A 17,054-nucleotide genomic window follows, 5' to 3' on the forward strand; every position below is an offset into this window, starting at 1 on the left:
AAAGGATTATCACAAACTTTCAATTTAATAAAATAATAATAAATAATAAAGCATACTGCAATAAAATATGATATACATGCATGCATGCTAAGTTGCTTCAGTTGAGTCCAACACTTTGTGATCCTATGGACCATACATAGCCCTCCAGGCTCCTCTGTTCATGGGATTCTCTAGGCAAGAATACTGGAGTGGGTTGCCATGCTGTCCTCCAAGGGATCGTCCCAATACAGGGATCAAAATCACATTCCTGCATCTCCTCCATTGGCAGTCAGGTTCTTTTCCACTAGCACCACTTGGGAAGCCCATAAAATACACACAGACATTATATATATGTACACACACACACACACACACAAATATATATATATATATATATATTCATACATATATAAATGAAAATGACCTATTTTGACAGCTAATACTAATACTCCCTCTGAGGTAGAATTATAAGTAATTCATTTTCCTTTGTACTAATTTATATTTTCTAAATATTTGAAAATCAATACAATTTCCTAACTACTAAAAGCCAATAGGAGTGATGTCATCATAATGATACCATAGGTCATTCCTGACTTTGTCCCCCCTTTCAAAAACAGCTAACAACTATTCATGGACAAGACAGTTATGAGAATTCTAGAACACAAGGAAAAGGCTGAGCACCCTTGCACCACCCACACGAAAAGAGACCTCATTAATAGTAAGAAAAATGGCTACACAGTGACCACCTTGCCTGTCCCCCAGGCTGGAGCAGCATTATGCCAAGAGGTACCCCCTGAGCCTACGACACTTCCCGTGGGAAAGAGAGCCCAGGGAAACATCCGGTCTCCACTCAGTGCTGTGGATCACTTTGTAGGAACCTCTGTTCTGACCTTGCTCCACAGAGATTTCAGGAGAATCTTCAGAGATCCTTCACTGGGAATCTGACCATGACAGAGAAAAGAGGGTGGGTGATGCTTGCAACATTAGCTCGAGTTCCTACCTGCAGAATCTAAGTAGTAGTGCCAGCCATCAATTTTGCTGAATTGTGGAACAAAGTTCCTGTTGCAATCTTACCAGGGAAAAGGACAGATGTAGGTCTTCCTGAGTCAGATCCTCAAGCAAGGAGTTTTGGTGGCTCTAAGGGTTCCAATAGTCATGTACGGATGTGAGAGTTGGTCCATAAATAAGGCTGAGCACAAAAGAACAGATGCTTTTGAATTGTGCTGGAGAAGAGCCTTGAGAGTTCCTTAGACTGCAAGGAGATCAAACCAGTCAAACCGGTCAATATTCAGGAAATCAACCCTGAATATTCACTGAAAGGACTGATGCTGAAGCTGAAGCTCCAATTCTTTGGCTATCTGATGCAACGAGCCAACTCACTGGAAAAGTCCCAAACTGGGAAAGATTGAGGGCGGGAGGACAAGTGGGATGACAGAGGATGAGATGGTTAGATGGCATTATTGATTTAAGGGATGAATTTGAGCAAACTTTGGGAGATGGTGGAGGACAGAAAAGCCTGGCATCCTACAGTCCATGGGGTCACAAAGAGTTGGACATGACTTAGTGACGGAACAACAACAAAAGGACCTGATTTGCCCATCCCCAGACAAGGTAGCTGAGTTACAGTCCAACAAGCTTAATAGTGTGACCCTAGGGCCCACCTGATGAGAAGGGCTAGTGAGAACACTTAGAAGTTGCTTAGCCTAGCAAGACTGGAGCTGAGAAGCAGGCAGGCAATGCAGATATTCCACAGAGCAGAGCTATTACTGGGTAGGGAGGTTTCCCTTACAATACCCAGGCAGGGAATTAATCCATAGCCTCATCTTTGCCACTTTTATTCAACATAGTACTGTAAGTCCTTGCCAAAGTAATCAGGTAAGAAAAAGAAAAGACATCAGAATTGGAAGGTAAGAAATAAAACCATCTCTATTTGCCAGTGATATGATTTTACATATTGAAAATCCTAAAGACTCCACTAAAAATCTGTTAAATGAAATTAATTGTGTGTGCTCAGTCACTTCAGTCGTGTCTGACACTATGCAACCTTATAGACTTTAGCCTGCCAGGCTCCTCTGTCCATGGGATTCTCCAGGCAAGAATACTGGAGTGGTTTGCCATGTCCTTCTCCAGGAGATCTTCGCAATCCAAGGATCAAACTCACATCTCTTATGTCTCCTGTATTTGCAGACATGTTCTCTATCACTAGCGCCACCTGGGAAGCCCAGTTAAATGTAATTAATAAATTTATTAAAGTTGAAGGATATAAAATTAATGTGCAGAAAATAAGAAACATTTCTGTACACTAACAACAAATTATCTGAAAAGTAAATAAAGAACATCATCCATTTTACAATAACATTCACCAAAAAATAATTAGGAATAAACTTAACAAGGAGGTGAAAGATCTTTACTCTGAAAACTACAAGACATTGATTCAAGAAATCTAAAGATTTCTTAGACACATAAGTGGAAAGGTTTCCCATGTTCATAGATTGAAGAATTAATATTGTTAAAATAATAATACTACCAAAAGCTATCTATAAATTCAATGCAATTACTATCAAGTTTCCCACGACATTTTTTATAGAAGTGGAAAAAAGTCCTAAAATTTACATGGAAACAAAAAAGGAAAAGCAATCCTTTGAAAGAAGAGCAAAACAGAGGGCATCATATTTCCTGATTTTAAGTTACAGTATGAATGCCTAGTAACCGAAACAGTATGGTACTGACAAAAACAGACTAATAGATCAATGGAACAGAATCGAGATTCGGGAATTTGCTATATGGCTCAGGAGACTCAAACAAGGGCTCTGGATCAACCTAGAGGGTTGGGTTAGGGGAGGGAGATGGGAGGGAGTTTCAAAAGGGAGGGGATATATGTATACCTACGGCTGATTCATGTTGAGGTTTGACAGAAAACAGCAAAATTCTGTAAAGCATTTATCCTTCAATAAAAAATAAATTAATTTTCAAAAAAGCCCCCAAATAAACCAACTATATAAGTTCAACCAATATTTAACAAACAACCCAAGAAGACTCAGTGGAGAAAGGGCAATCTTTTGAATAAATGGCACTGGGACAATGGATATTCACAGGTAATCGAATTAAAGAAGGTCCCTGTCTTACATCACTCACAAAAACTAACTTGAAATGGATTAAAGATTTAAATATAAGATCTGAAAATATGAAATTTCCAGAAGAAAACATAGGAAAAAATGCTTCTTGACATTGACTTTTTTGAATATGACACCTAAATCCAAATAACAAAATTAAACATACACCCCAGTGTACACAGCAGCAATGCTTACATTAGCCAAGACATGGAAGCCACCCAAGTGTCCATCTACAGAAGCATGGATAAAGAAGATGTGGTACATATATACAATGGAATATTACTCAGCCATAAAAAGAGTGAAACAATGCCATTTGCAGTACCATAGATGTACGTAGAGATAACCATACTAAGTGAAGCAAATCAGAAAGAAAAATATTACATTATAACACTTACATGTGGAATCTAAAAAATGATGCAAGTGAACTTATTTACAAAACAGAAACAGACTCATGGACATAGAAAAAACAAAGTAATGGTTACCAAAGGGGAAAGGACAGGGGAGGGATAAATGGGAGTTGGAGATTAGCACATACACATTAGTATACATAAAATAGATAAACAACAAGCACTTACTGTATAGAAAGGAAACTATTTGAAAAAGAATACACACACACACATATATATAGGTGTGAATACATATACATATATATGTATAACTGAAAAATTCATAGAACTCAATAGCAAAAATTCCATATACTCCCATTTTAAAAATGGGCAAAAGATCTGATACGTGAATAGTAAATGGGGATAGTGACTGCAGCCATGAAATTAAAAAGATGCTTCCTCCTTGTAAGAAATGTAATGACAAGCCTGCGGCTGCTGCTGTCGCTTCAGTCGTGTCCGACTCTGTGCGACCCCATAGACGGCAGCCCACCAGGCTCCCCCGTCCCTGGGAGTCTCCAGGCAAGAACACTGGAGTGGGTTGCAATTTCCTTCTCCAATGCATGAAAGTGAAAAGTGAAAGTGAAGTCGCTCAGTCGTGTCCGACTCTTAGTGACCCCATGGACTGCAGCCCACCAGGGTCCTCCGTCCATAGGATTTTCCAGGCAAGAGCACTGGAGTGGGGTGCCATTGCCTTCTCCGATGACAAGCCTAGGCAGCATATTAAAAAGCAGAGACATTACTTTGTCTACAAAGGTTTGTCTAGTCAAAGCCATGGTTTTTCCAGTAGTCATGTTTGGATGTCAGAGTTGGACCATAAAGAAGACTGAGTGCCGAAGAAATGATGCTTTCAAACTGTGGTGTTGGAGAAGATTCTTGAGAGTCCCTTGGACATAAAGGATATCAAACCAATCAATCCTAAAGAAAATCTACCCTGAATATTCATTAGAAGGACTGATGCTGAAGCTGCAGCTCCAATACTTTGGCCACCTGATGTGAAGAGCCGACTCACTGAGAAAGACTGAAGGCAGGAGAAGAAGGGGATGACAGAGGATGAGTTGTTTGGATGGTGTCACCGACTCAATGGACATGAGTTTGAGCAAGCTCCGGGCAATGGTGGAGGACAGGGAAGCCTGCACTGCAGTCCATGAGGTCTAAGAGTCGGACACAAATGACTGAGCAACAAAATGAAAAGATGTTCAAAATCAATGGTCATTAGGGAAATAAAAATCACTCTGAGTTAACACTTTAAACATTTTAGAGTGATAATCAGCAAAAAAAGAAGAGACAGCAAATGCTGGTGAGGATGTGGAGAAAAAGGAACCCTTGTGCACTACTGGTAGATTTATAAACTGGTACAGATACTACACAAAAAAGTATGGGGAATCCTCAAAAATTTGAAAATAGGGCTACTGTGTGATCAGGGGGTTCTACATCTGAAAACATCCAAAAGAAACAAAAATGTAAGTTGAAAAGATATTTGCACCTCCAAGTTCACTGCAGTATTATTATCAATAGTCAAAGCATGGAGACTAAGTGTCCACTGATGGATGAAAAAATTTTAAAGTTGAGCTATATATATATATATATATATAATATACACAATGAAATATTATATAGTTATATATTTTACATGATATACTTCTGGATTATATACTATGCAATATAGAGATATTATATAATATTCAATATAGAAATACATTTATACTTATATAAATATATTATATATACTACATAATATATAAATATTGGAGCTAGTGGTTAAGAACCTGCCTACTAATTCAGGAGACAAAGAGACATGGGACATGGGTTCAATTCCTGGGTCAGGAAGATCCCCTGAAGGAGTGCATGGCAACCCACTCCAGTATCCTCGCCTGGAGAATCACATAGACAGAGGAGACTGGCAGGCTACAGTCCACAAGGTCGCAAAGAGTCAGACAAGACTGAAGCAACTTAGCATGCAATATATAAACATTATATAAATTATATTCTATGTATTCAATATATATAATATAGCATATATGCATACTATACATTTATATATTATTAATATATTATTTGTATATTATATATGTTAAATATACTGGATATAATATATAAAATATAAAAATATAATAAAATTAAGTAAAATATTAAATTAATTATATTTATGAACTATATATAAGAATTATAATTTAGTACATATTCTGTCGGAGAAGGCAACGGCACCCCACTCCAGTACACTTGCCTGGAAAATCCCATGGACAGAGGAGCCTGACAGCCTACAGCCCATGGGGTGGCAAAGAGTCAGACACGACTGAGCAACTTCACTTTCACTAAGTATTTATTTAAATAATTTAAAGTATTTATTTATATATAAAATGATCTAATTATTTTATATATTAATATGTGATATAATATAAAATGTACAGTATAGTATGTGTATATATATAATATACATATAATATTACATATATTTATATTGGAATAATAATTCACTCACAAATAAAACTATGAAAGCCTGCCATTTGCAAAACATAGGCAGACCTTGATGGCATTACTCCAACTAAAGTGAGTCACATAGAGGCAGACTGTATGTTCTCACGGTGGAATCTAAAAACCAAAGAAACCAAAACAAACAAAAACCCCACCAAACTGAGAGAAAAACAGGTCAGAGTCAGTGTGGGGAGAAAAAACCTTGGAGGAAGGTAGTAAAAACGTAGCAACTTCCAGGTGTAAGATAAATAATTACTAGGGGTGAAATGTAGATATGACTATAGTTACCACTGCTGTACGATATATCTGAAAGGTGCTAGAGTAAATCCTAAAAATTCTCATAACAAGCAATTTTTTTTCCTTTTTGGCTTTTACTTTTTATATGCGATGATGGACGCTAACCAAGTGCATTGCTATAATCATCTCACAACATATTTTAGTAAAACTGTTATGCCGGATACCTTAAACTTATGCAGCAATGTCTGTCAATGATATCTCAATAAAGGTGGAAAAAACAATTACTACAAAAATAGTTTTATTTAATTTGAAGTCTTTGAAAAGAAATATATAATCATATCCTAATTATTACAGTTCTTATAATTTTTGCTAATTTTTAAGTCAGGATAATTTACCAATGTAACCTAGGTGAAAATAACAAATGTAAATTATGTAACAACAATCTGACTCATTTCCTAAGCAATTTGCCATGGTTCCCACATTTTTTGATATATGAAAAAATAATAAATAGGATGGTATTGTATCCTGCATTTTTGTCTCTCATTCCTTTTTTTGTTTGTTTTGCTTTTCTCATTCCTAATAGCAGACAGACTATCACACAGAAGGTATTTGTAGGGAGAGAGCAAATTGGCTAAGGTGGTGTGTTCAGGCTCTCCTCTCATTTCATAAATAATGACGATGTAACAGCTGGGATCATTTATAATCTAGCACTGCACAGGCACGTCAGGAGGTCCTGGCTTGGTCACAGGCTGTGTGCAGCACGCATGCATGTGAGCTCCACCTAGAAGGTGGTGGCGTATTACTGCTGTGTCACGGCTGCGTCCGTGGGGTGAGCCACGCGAGGAGAGAATACAGCACGTCTGCTGCTAGGGCTGCTGCGTCAGCCACGAAAGAATATGGCTATGGCTGCTGTGCCGGCCAGCAGAGAATAAAGCTGTCTGCATTCCTATGGCTCCGCTCATCTTCCAGCCTCTGAGCTGGAGCCTCGTCTACCCCGCGTTCAACGAACAGTGCACAGTGAGATACGGCAAGACAACTGGCGTCACGAACAGGATGACGTGATTTATTAACATGACTAATAAGCGTGATTTATTAACAGCAGTTACTGAATATGTTTTTGGTTAAATAAGCATTCTAAAATAATTCATAAAATAATTATAAATGGTCATTTTTGATGACATAATTTCTGTTTTCTAGTCTGTTCTACATTGAAGAGATTTATAAATATGTGGGAAAGAAAACAACTTTGTAGCTTCCAGTCTGGGATTCCACATGTTCAACTTGGTCCTCTTCCCCTGTTGTCTTTCGGTCTTCAATCTAACGTTTATAGATACTATTAATGTTAATATTCTAAAATGATTATTTAAAAAATGAACCAGTGTGAGCTAATAGTGTATACCACTCCCAGAACTAGAATGTGTTATTCAAGCTTATAATTAGAATATATGGCAGTATATGAGAAAAATTTTCAAACAATAAAGGTCAAGCATTCTTGAATTTTGGTTATTACATGTATCAGTGGTTCTAATTGTCTCTATATGTGTGTGTGTATGTGTGTGTGCACACTTGTTTTGTTATTAGTGCTGAGCCTATAACTATTAATTGATTACATTACAATAAACCAAAAGACAGGCATGAGAATAATACTACTTTATGTTCAATACCAAATTGACAAATTTCAAACCAATATTTTTGAGAAAAAAATCGGTGTCAAGTTACATTAATGGGCAAGCGTGTATATACAAGTTTCCTTGTAAGTAGAAATTTTCATGAGAGAAAAATTAAGACAAAGAAATATTAAAGGTATTTTTTAAAAAGCTTATTGTGTTTTTCTATGAACAACAGAGCAAAACAGCAAGATTTCCAAATTAAAGACAGTTGTATGAAGAAAGATGTGACAAATACTTGGTTGAAAATAAGATATTAAAAACAAGATTAAAACAACTGAATGAGACATTTACAGAATGAATTAGAGAGATGCTCAGAAAGGTTCTGAAGTTTCATTTCTTACGTCACAGCAAGAGCCACACGTGGCCCTAATCCCACCAAGTAATAACATTTTACATTGCTTACCTGACCAGCGTGGCTTAACTGTCTTGGGAGAGACAGAGACTTTTAGGCCATCTACTCTTTCTTGGTGAGTTTCAGGCTTATAATCTAAATGTAACCCACTACATAAAGATTAAATGCTTTCATGTTTAGCATATTAGAACCAAATTCACACATGCTATTTTTAAATATCGATTACCCAAATTCCAGTTTAAAATGCCATCTAGCTCAGAAGGAGTTTTTTCTAACTGCCCCCTTCAATATCTGGATATAGAATAGGAATATTATATATATATATATATATATATATATATATATACACACACACACATAGGTATATTCCATACCATCTTACCTGATGACCTATACTCAAAATCAGAGAGATATCTATATTAATAAAAAGATGTTGGAGAGAAACAAAACAAAATCATTCATATTTTCTTATTTTTCATCACTGATTCAAGCCATCCAGCCACTGGCAAAAAAAAAAAAATAATAATAATAATAGAAGGGAACTTTATTCATCTTTTCTTACTGACGTTATAGCTCAAAGCCCTGATTACACACACTCAAAAGTTGAACTGTAAACTTTTCCTGGACTCCTTGTTCTCTTTTATTTGCTTATTTTGTTCTTAAAAGTACTTTTTAATTGAGGTATAGTTGATTTATAAAGTTAGTTGACCGCTTTTATTTCTTTTTTCCACTTCTTTTTATAAAATATTTTTAACTGGATTCTAATTGCTTTATTATTTATTCATTTTTTTATGATAACCTACACCTCATTCCACCTGAAAATATTTTTCAACATAATACTATACTGGAGAAAGACAACTGTGTAGCAAAAAGCAAACAAATAAGAGACAAAAGAAATCACCCTCCCCCCCAAAAAAAAACTATTTCCTACTCAAAATGCTTCTGGAGGTACTGAGTTAAACTAAAACATTTTTCTTCATAGCAGGATGGCTCAGAGATTTTATATCTGAATCGAGTATCTAAAATGGTGTCTAATAAAATGAATATTTGTTGAATAAATTAATGATGTATTTTGTAAAACCTCTGTAGGGGCATCCAGTTTGCAACTTTTTATTTTCTTTCTTGCTCACTGATTTCTACTTAGCGCTTTAATAGATGTTGAATAAATGAACAATATCTAAAGCATGTATTTACAAATGTATACATTTGTAAAGCAATGGTTTGTCCTCTAGCTCTTTGAGTAATAAAGGTTATTATTATTGTTATTAATATATCAGCAGTAGCAATAGTTTTAATTGCAATGACTGTAATAATATGAAGTATTCACCACATGCACTGTTACCAAGACCACTGTTCTAGAAACTCTGCACCTCATCTCAGTTTTGCAAAATCTGAGGATATATAAATCATTGCACACATTCTATAGGTGTAGAACTGAAAAGGGAATTTGGAATCTAAAAAATTTTCTTTGAGAACCTCAAGAATCAATTACATGAGGACATATTTGCTGTTTGGTAGCATTTAAATGCGGTTTAGTGAGAGTCAATATGAAGAAAAGAATGCTTTATTGTAAAAATTAGGTAAATGATTTGGTTTTTCTAAAAGAGAATAATAAACATATGGAAAATATCATGAAGAAAGGCACATTAGCTAAATGTACATTAAGTTTAAGAGAAAAAAAGGCAAACTGTATTTCTTTAGGGCAAAGCTAAATATTGCCTGTTCTACTATCTTTGCTACCAATTAATATGGTTCTGTTATTTGTGGTATTAGAACTCATTTGTTTTTACTCTGTTTTACCCAGTTATGAAGACTCAAATCATCTGAGTGGAGAAAAACAGAGACTGTGCAATTGTTTAGTATTAAGTAGATTAAATAATTTGTTCATTGGTGTTTTACTTAGGTACTTGGGAATATGCAGAAGGGTGAGACTCACTTTTTACATAAAAGTTAAGACAAGTATATTGGGCTATGTACGTTTCTTCCATTAGTGAAATGCGGTACGTTTTGTCACCTCATTTTCTTGCTCTTTTGGGTTTGGGTGGTTATAAATATCCCGCACTCAAATCTATAGTCTCAATTATTTCTCTATATTAAAGAATATCTGATAATTATGAATTGACTCCCATACAAGCATGTACAGTCCAGTAAGTCTGTTTAAATAATAAAAAATACAATAAAACCTGGGAAGCCAAGAAAGATCCCTCTATTACACGATTAGTATGTGCTTTCCAGACCAAGGGGGGATGTTCCATTTATAACTCTCATTTGTTTCCGACCATCGTGGCCAAGTTTCCACTCACTGCACGTCTCCAGGCCATCATCTTAACTTCCAGTTTGGAGCACTGTAAACTGTTTCTCAACCCTTAAATTAAAGCAAATGATATCCACTCCACATGTACCACCAATTTGACTAGAAGCCACTTCAAAGATTTCCATTTTAAAGAATGAAGTATGGCCGGTGCTTCCTGAAGCCAAAGTTTGCCTGCTTCATAATGAAGTGGAACTTTCTCTGATTTCCCTTCTATTTAAACACTGGCAGCTTTTTTTCCTAAGGCATATTTTTTCTCCTCCACTCAAGGTAACCCTACTTATTGTTGTTGCTGCTGCTTTTACTGGGGAGGAGACAGGATACAAGAAACGGGGAGGGGTCCAGGCTGACTCTGTCTTACTCAGTGCTGCTGGAGGACCAGGACACGTGGGTTTGCAAAGACAGTCCATGTCTAGATGAACACAGACCTCCCGAAATACTGACAGAGCGTCTCAGCTACACACAGATTCAAAGAGAAAGGAGCGTACATAGTTCACACTGTCACTGGCTTATCAAACTGGATACCACTGTTGGAAAGTAGACAGCAGCAAAGAAACTCTCCAGCTTGAGTGGTGAGCTTCCCCAGCAGGGCTCTGCTTTCTGACCATTTCCTCAAAAGTTCATTTGAACCGGCCACTTGGGCTGCACGGTGCTTCTTAGAGAAACCGCTCTGACCCTCTCCTCTGCCTGCTTACACACTGACTCCATGTCAAGTTCCGGGCTGAGGCCCCTGCCAGGCTCCAAGCACACTTTCCTCGCCCCTCGCCTCCCACATATACTTGGAGCTTGTGTACATAGTAAGGGGACAAAACACACAATGCCCAGTGCTTGAGGACATGCCCCCTTACTAACATGTACAAGAGCAGAGCAGAATATCCACCCTTCCCCTGACACACACACACATATCCATTCACACACAGACACACACACACATACACAAACACATACATACATAGACACCTACACACACAGACATAGACACACGCATATATACACACAGAGACACACACAGACGTACATACACACAGGTTCCAAACAGTTCAGCTTAAATTTAAGATATGTTCCTTCTGACAAGATTTATATTCTTCCTGACACCTATAGGTATTACTAATCCACAGCCACTCATCTGCTCGGGTCTTTCACATTCTGCAGGCAACGTGAATTTGAATCCTAAATCCACATCAGAGCCAACAAGATAGGAAGTGTAAAGGGAGCTTCTGTATTTCTCCCTTACTCAGAGCCAAGGCCTTGAGAATGACTATGCTTGCCGCCTTCTCCCTCTGTGAGCTGGGAGTTTTGCTGGTTCATCCTTTTTGACTGAGAATGTGGTATTTGGTGGGGGTCAGGTTCTGACCTTTGCTCCCCATCTTGCTTGGGCCAAGCGTTCTTTCTACACCTGCACCCCTTATGGCTGTTATAGGATGGATGGGCAAACGCTCCAGAAATGGAGTTCTCATCTCTTTGTAAATGGAGACTTTGCAGCTCAACTAACTCAGCAAATATTATAGAGCTCAGTTTCCCCCTGAATAACGTTATTAGAGCTCCTGGGACATCATCTTCCTCTCCAAGGCCTTTTGCCCAAGTGGTGTTTCATCTGCTTGAACATTCTTTCCACACACTGATGCCCCCATACCCCCACATGCCCCTGATTGAGGTTACTTTCTTTTCATTCTTTTTTTTTTTTTTTCTATTCTGCCAAAACCCCCAGCATGTAAGATCTCAGTTCACAGACCAGAGATTGAGCCTGTACTCTTTGCAGTGGGACTATGGAGTCTTAGCCAGTGAACCACCAGGTAAGTCCCTCTTCTCATTCTTTGTATCTGATTTTAAACTCCTCAGATAGGCCTTCCTAACTGTCACACTCACAATTGGCCATTTTCAAGGACTATTGTGGGGCATTTTCAAGAGGCATAAACTTTAAATATTAGATGTTTGAGTTTCCAGAATTTCCACTATAGCCCTGGATTCCCTCAAACTAAGGTATCACTCATTATGCAATAAATATGGTACATGAATAAAATATAACTCAAAAAGGATATATCCATATACGAAATGAGAGAGACACACAGAAAAACAGGCACACACACACACACACACACACACAGACCTCTCCAGGAACTTGCTGGTGAGGAACACTTAATAAGTTACAGTTGCAGCTGAACACAGAATCCTGAAGCAGTGCCTAGTTTTCTATTGTTTTAGAAACTGGAAAAGAGAAAGAAAATTGTCAAAATTCCCACGCCCCAAAGTCCATGGGATATCATTTTTTCTTCTAATTCAATACAGTGTTCCTTGCCTGCTTCCAAAGGATAAATAAGGATTTGTGCACATATGTTACAAAGTCCAAATAAGCCCTTGTGGGGCTTGATCTTCACAGGGTTTTTTAACTTCTGCCAAACGACTGTGCACTGCAGGACGGTGACATTAAGCTTCAGGCATTGATTTCCAGCCTCACCAAAGAGCTTTCAGACACTCTTATCTTTAGTTGTCAAAATCTTAGGTTCAAAGAACGTCCAGTGAATCTATTTTTAGTCAAGTTTAACAAATAACACTGATTCAATAGTAAATATTTTAAAATGCAATTTATGTGTTCTTTTCAATTAATACATTAAAAAGAACTGAGGTACCATTAGAATTTAATAAGCAATTCTGGATCCTCCAACTTTCTAAATCTCTTGATTTTGATCAGAATATACTTGATAAAAACCAGGGGTCCTTTCAAAAGGATGCTTGCCAACAACAGGAAAACATCTTAAACGAAATAGTCTATATTTCAGCACCATATTTCCTCATCACAGAGCATCAAATTATCCAAAAGAGCATATGTTACATGATTACAACAGTATGTGCTACTATCTCTGTGCTTTGCACCCCCCACAACGCCATCATTTTTCAGGAAGGCTGAGCGCAAGTGAGAGCTGAAAGAAACAGACATAGCCCTGAGAATATTAATGCTTTTTAAAAGAACAAATTCAGGGATCTTACCAAATCAAATGAACTGTAATAAGAGACACCATTGCCCAAAACAGCATGTGCAAATTGACAAATATTTCCTGAGTGTGTGCTGTGTGTGGACTACTGTTTAAATGTTATATTCTTAGCAATTTATAAATATTATCTCACTAAAGTTCTTAATACATTCGTATGCCAAGTAAGTATACACACCTTTACACACACACACAGAATACCTGAAGGGCCGTGAGGATATTTGCCAAGGCTTGTCCATAGGTGTCATGACAGTGAACAGCAAGAGCCCTGGGCGGGATTTCTTTCATGACACTTTCCAACATCTTCTTCATGCTTCCTGGAGTTCCTACTCCAATTGTATCTCCCAGGGATATCTCGTAACAGCCCATGCCATACAGTCTCTTAGACACCTACCAGAAAAAGCAAGCAAGTAAAACAATGGAAATCAATGGACTCAACTCCCGTTGTTCCTTAGGAAATGTAATCTAGAGGTAAACCTAACAACTAAGATCACATGCGTATTCATAGAAAACATATATTTTAGTTTTCTAGTCTTTTCCTTGCTTGTGAATCCCAAACATTAGATAAAACTTTGAATGACATCTCTGTTGTTGCTCAGTCACTAAGTTGTGTCTGACTCTTTGCAACCCCAGGAACTGCGCACACCAGGCTTCCTGTCCTTCAGTGACTGTCTCCCAGAGTTTGCTCAAACTCATGTCCATTGATATTCCCGCAATTATCTGTTTCTAACATTCAAGTTTGCCTTAGAACCATATCTATCTGTGTAACTGTATGTTCAATGATAAAATTATAAGTTACAATTTCAATAATGGGAGGCTTATTTTCTCAGCCTTTTAATCTAACAAAAGTATCAGAAATTTACTTTGAAACTATTAATAGTATTCCTCAAACCATTAAACTAGAGGTCAAGAGATATCAATCAAGTAACTTTGTAATTGATTACAGACACAATATTTTTGTCTTAAAATTTCTAGCTCATAAACAGATGATCTTGAGCCTAGTAAATTTCAAGTTCCCTTCAAGTCAAATAACAATATTACTTTCAAAGAGAAACATGAATTTGCTTTAAGGCCGCATGGTATGTAGACAAAGACACAGCTTGTGCAACCACACAGGCCTAGATTTAAACCTCATCTATGCTCCTCATATGATGCTGGGCAGAAGATGAAGTTTTTGAAGCCCCAGTCTCTGTTCTGTAAAATATAAACAGTAAAACATCTTTATGCAGCACATTTTCTAAGCCTTACTACTTAACTTTTTGAAATCATAATAATAAGGTGAAGTTAGTGTTGAAATGTTTGGTTGTAAAAATGAAATGAGAATATACAAAAATCACTTTGTGCAAAATCAGACACCTGGTCACCCCCAAACTCATGCCTGAGGTTAGTCTTCAGTGCCTGCTTTACTCCAGACACTGCCTAGCGTGGTGGGATATGACAGGGGTGCAGATGTCCAGGCTCACGGTATTATGGAGTCTGGAGCCAAGTGAGGACAGACCCTAATCAATTCCACTCGGGAATGTGTAAACACAGCTAAAATAATAATTTCAGAACAAAGAAACAAGATTGTAAGAGCGTGAAGCAAAGGAAATTGACCTAGATCTGTCAAACAGGAAGGGCCTCAGTGCAGCTTGAGATAAAGTCAGCATCAACTTGTTGGAGAGGTGGCAAAGGAAGGATGTGAGAAGAATATTCAGGTGGAATTTGAGGCAACTAAAATATCAAATGTGAAGGGCATTCCAAGTAGGAAGGAACATCAAGGGAATTCCCTGTTGGTCCAGTGACTGGGTTCTGTGCTTCCACTGTAGGGGATGTAGGTTCAATCCTTGGTCAGGGAACCAAGATCCCACATGCCAGGGGGCAAGGTGGGGGGCGGGGGGGGGGTCAAATGCAAAGGACAGTTGCAACAAGAAAGTAAAAACTGAGGGGCAACAGGGCTCCATAACGCTGGGGAGGAAGGCCCAGGGCAGAGCATTCAAAGAGCACACAGCCTTGCAAACCAACTGGGTTTAGGATTTGGGTTGAGGATTCTATCATAAGAGCAGCAGAAAACCTTGACTGAATGTGGAGTGGTGATGATATACTTGGATTGATGTTTCAGAAAGGCAGTGTCAATCAACATCCAAAACAGGCTGAAGGCACTCAGAAGGGCTACCTAGTCCAGGTAGGAGACTATTACTGGATGGAAACTTGGATTAAAAAGCGTAATGCTGATCCTCATCTTTCTTCTCCTTTATTTAAGTATATCCATTCAACTGTTAAATATCCAGGTCTTTGGAATCATATAGAAAGCATGTAGGTGACTGAATTTTTCTCTTGGATTCCATCGGGATATGTTTTTTTTGCCTCATGTAGACACAGTCATTAATTATACAAAAAGCCTATTAAATGGTGGAATTTCTTAATGGCCATGTAAAGAAAAGTGAAGCTGCCACCCAAGTGATTGAAGGAAAATTCTAAGCATGGAGTCAGGGAAATCCCAGGGTTACAAGAATGGCAGGCTGGAAGGACTGTCACCAGCCCCAAATTATGCTCAGAAGTCAAGAGAAGGATTGAACAGGATCTCGCATTTCTTTAAAAAAAAAAAAAAATTATGGAGTACAGTTGCTTTACAATATTGTGTTAGTTTCTGCTGTACAGCAAAATGAATCAGCTCTATTTATACATATATCCCATCTTTGGGGGATTTCCTTCCCATTTAGTTCACCACAGAACACTGAGAAGAGCTCCCTGTGCTATATATGTTGAACCAGAAAAATGACACAGATGAACCTATTTGCAAAGCAGAAATACAGACACAGACATAGGGAACAAACCCATGGACACCAAGGGGAATCTCACATTTCTTGATCCCAGTGCCAAGTTAACAATCTTACAAAGAGGGATTCCAGCACCATGAAGGGTCTAGACATCACTGGGGACATGATGAAGAGTTGATGCCACACAGATAGGTGGGCACCAGTGATGCAGACAGCCCTTGGGAGTGTAGCTGTGGTGGGATGGAGAGGATTGTCAATAACTAGCCAACCAAGGATGCCGACTAAAGGAAGGAAGGAAATTTTCAGATGGAGTATGCTTGCGCATGCTCAAGTATCAACAGGAAGGGCTCTGCAGTTGCACATGCAGGCGAGTAAGTGAAGGGGAGGATTCAGCGGAGGGACACAGTCTGCCAGAGTCATTTTGGACAGTGAGACCAGGAGCTGGCCCCACCCTGGGGTGGAACAGAAGACCCAGGCTAGGTCACTGGTCCTGAATTCCTAACACTTCTGATCTGCCTGTTCCGTGATTCTCTTTGGCAGCACCCCAGGCATTGTGGAGCAGGAATGAAGAGCCTGAGGCTGTGGGAGGTCTGTCCAGAGGCGGCGTGAGGCAGAAGAGCGAGGGGTAGGGGTATAGGCAGAGTGGGACTGGGGTTTTGTGGAGTCTGAAGTCATATTATTTTGGAAACAGTTTTTTAAGAAAAGAATATGTAACTGTGATTACAAACTAATAACAGACCCTTGGGAGGGTCTGATGCCGGCAAAGGGTCTGATGCTAGCAAAATTTA

General features: G+C 38.2%; 1 protein-coding gene across 3 annotated transcripts in view; it reads right to left on the reverse strand.

Annotated features, from left to right (window-relative positions):
- The window catches only part of HMGCLL1 (3-hydroxy-3-methylglutaryl-CoA lyase like 1), a 193,195-nt gene that overhangs the window by 50,805 nt on the left and 125,336 nt on the right, over positions 1-17,054 (reverse strand). For all 3 annotated transcript variants that reach the window (XM_055571779.1, XM_055571777.1, XM_055571778.1), the window contains one exon: positions 13,709-13,897. In XM_055571779.1, coding sequence (XP_055427754.1) covers positions 13,709-13,897 — 189 coding nt within the window. The remainder of the gene's footprint in view (positions 1-13,708; positions 13,898-17,054) is intronic.

The sequence above is a fragment of the Bubalus kerabau genome, chromosome 3 (assembly GCF_029407905.1).
Source record: "Bubalus kerabau isolate K-KA32 ecotype Philippines breed swamp buffalo chromosome 3, PCC_UOA_SB_1v2, whole genome shotgun sequence".
Taxonomy (NCBI): Eukaryota; Metazoa; Chordata; class Mammalia; order Artiodactyla; family Bovidae; genus Bubalus; species Bubalus kerabau.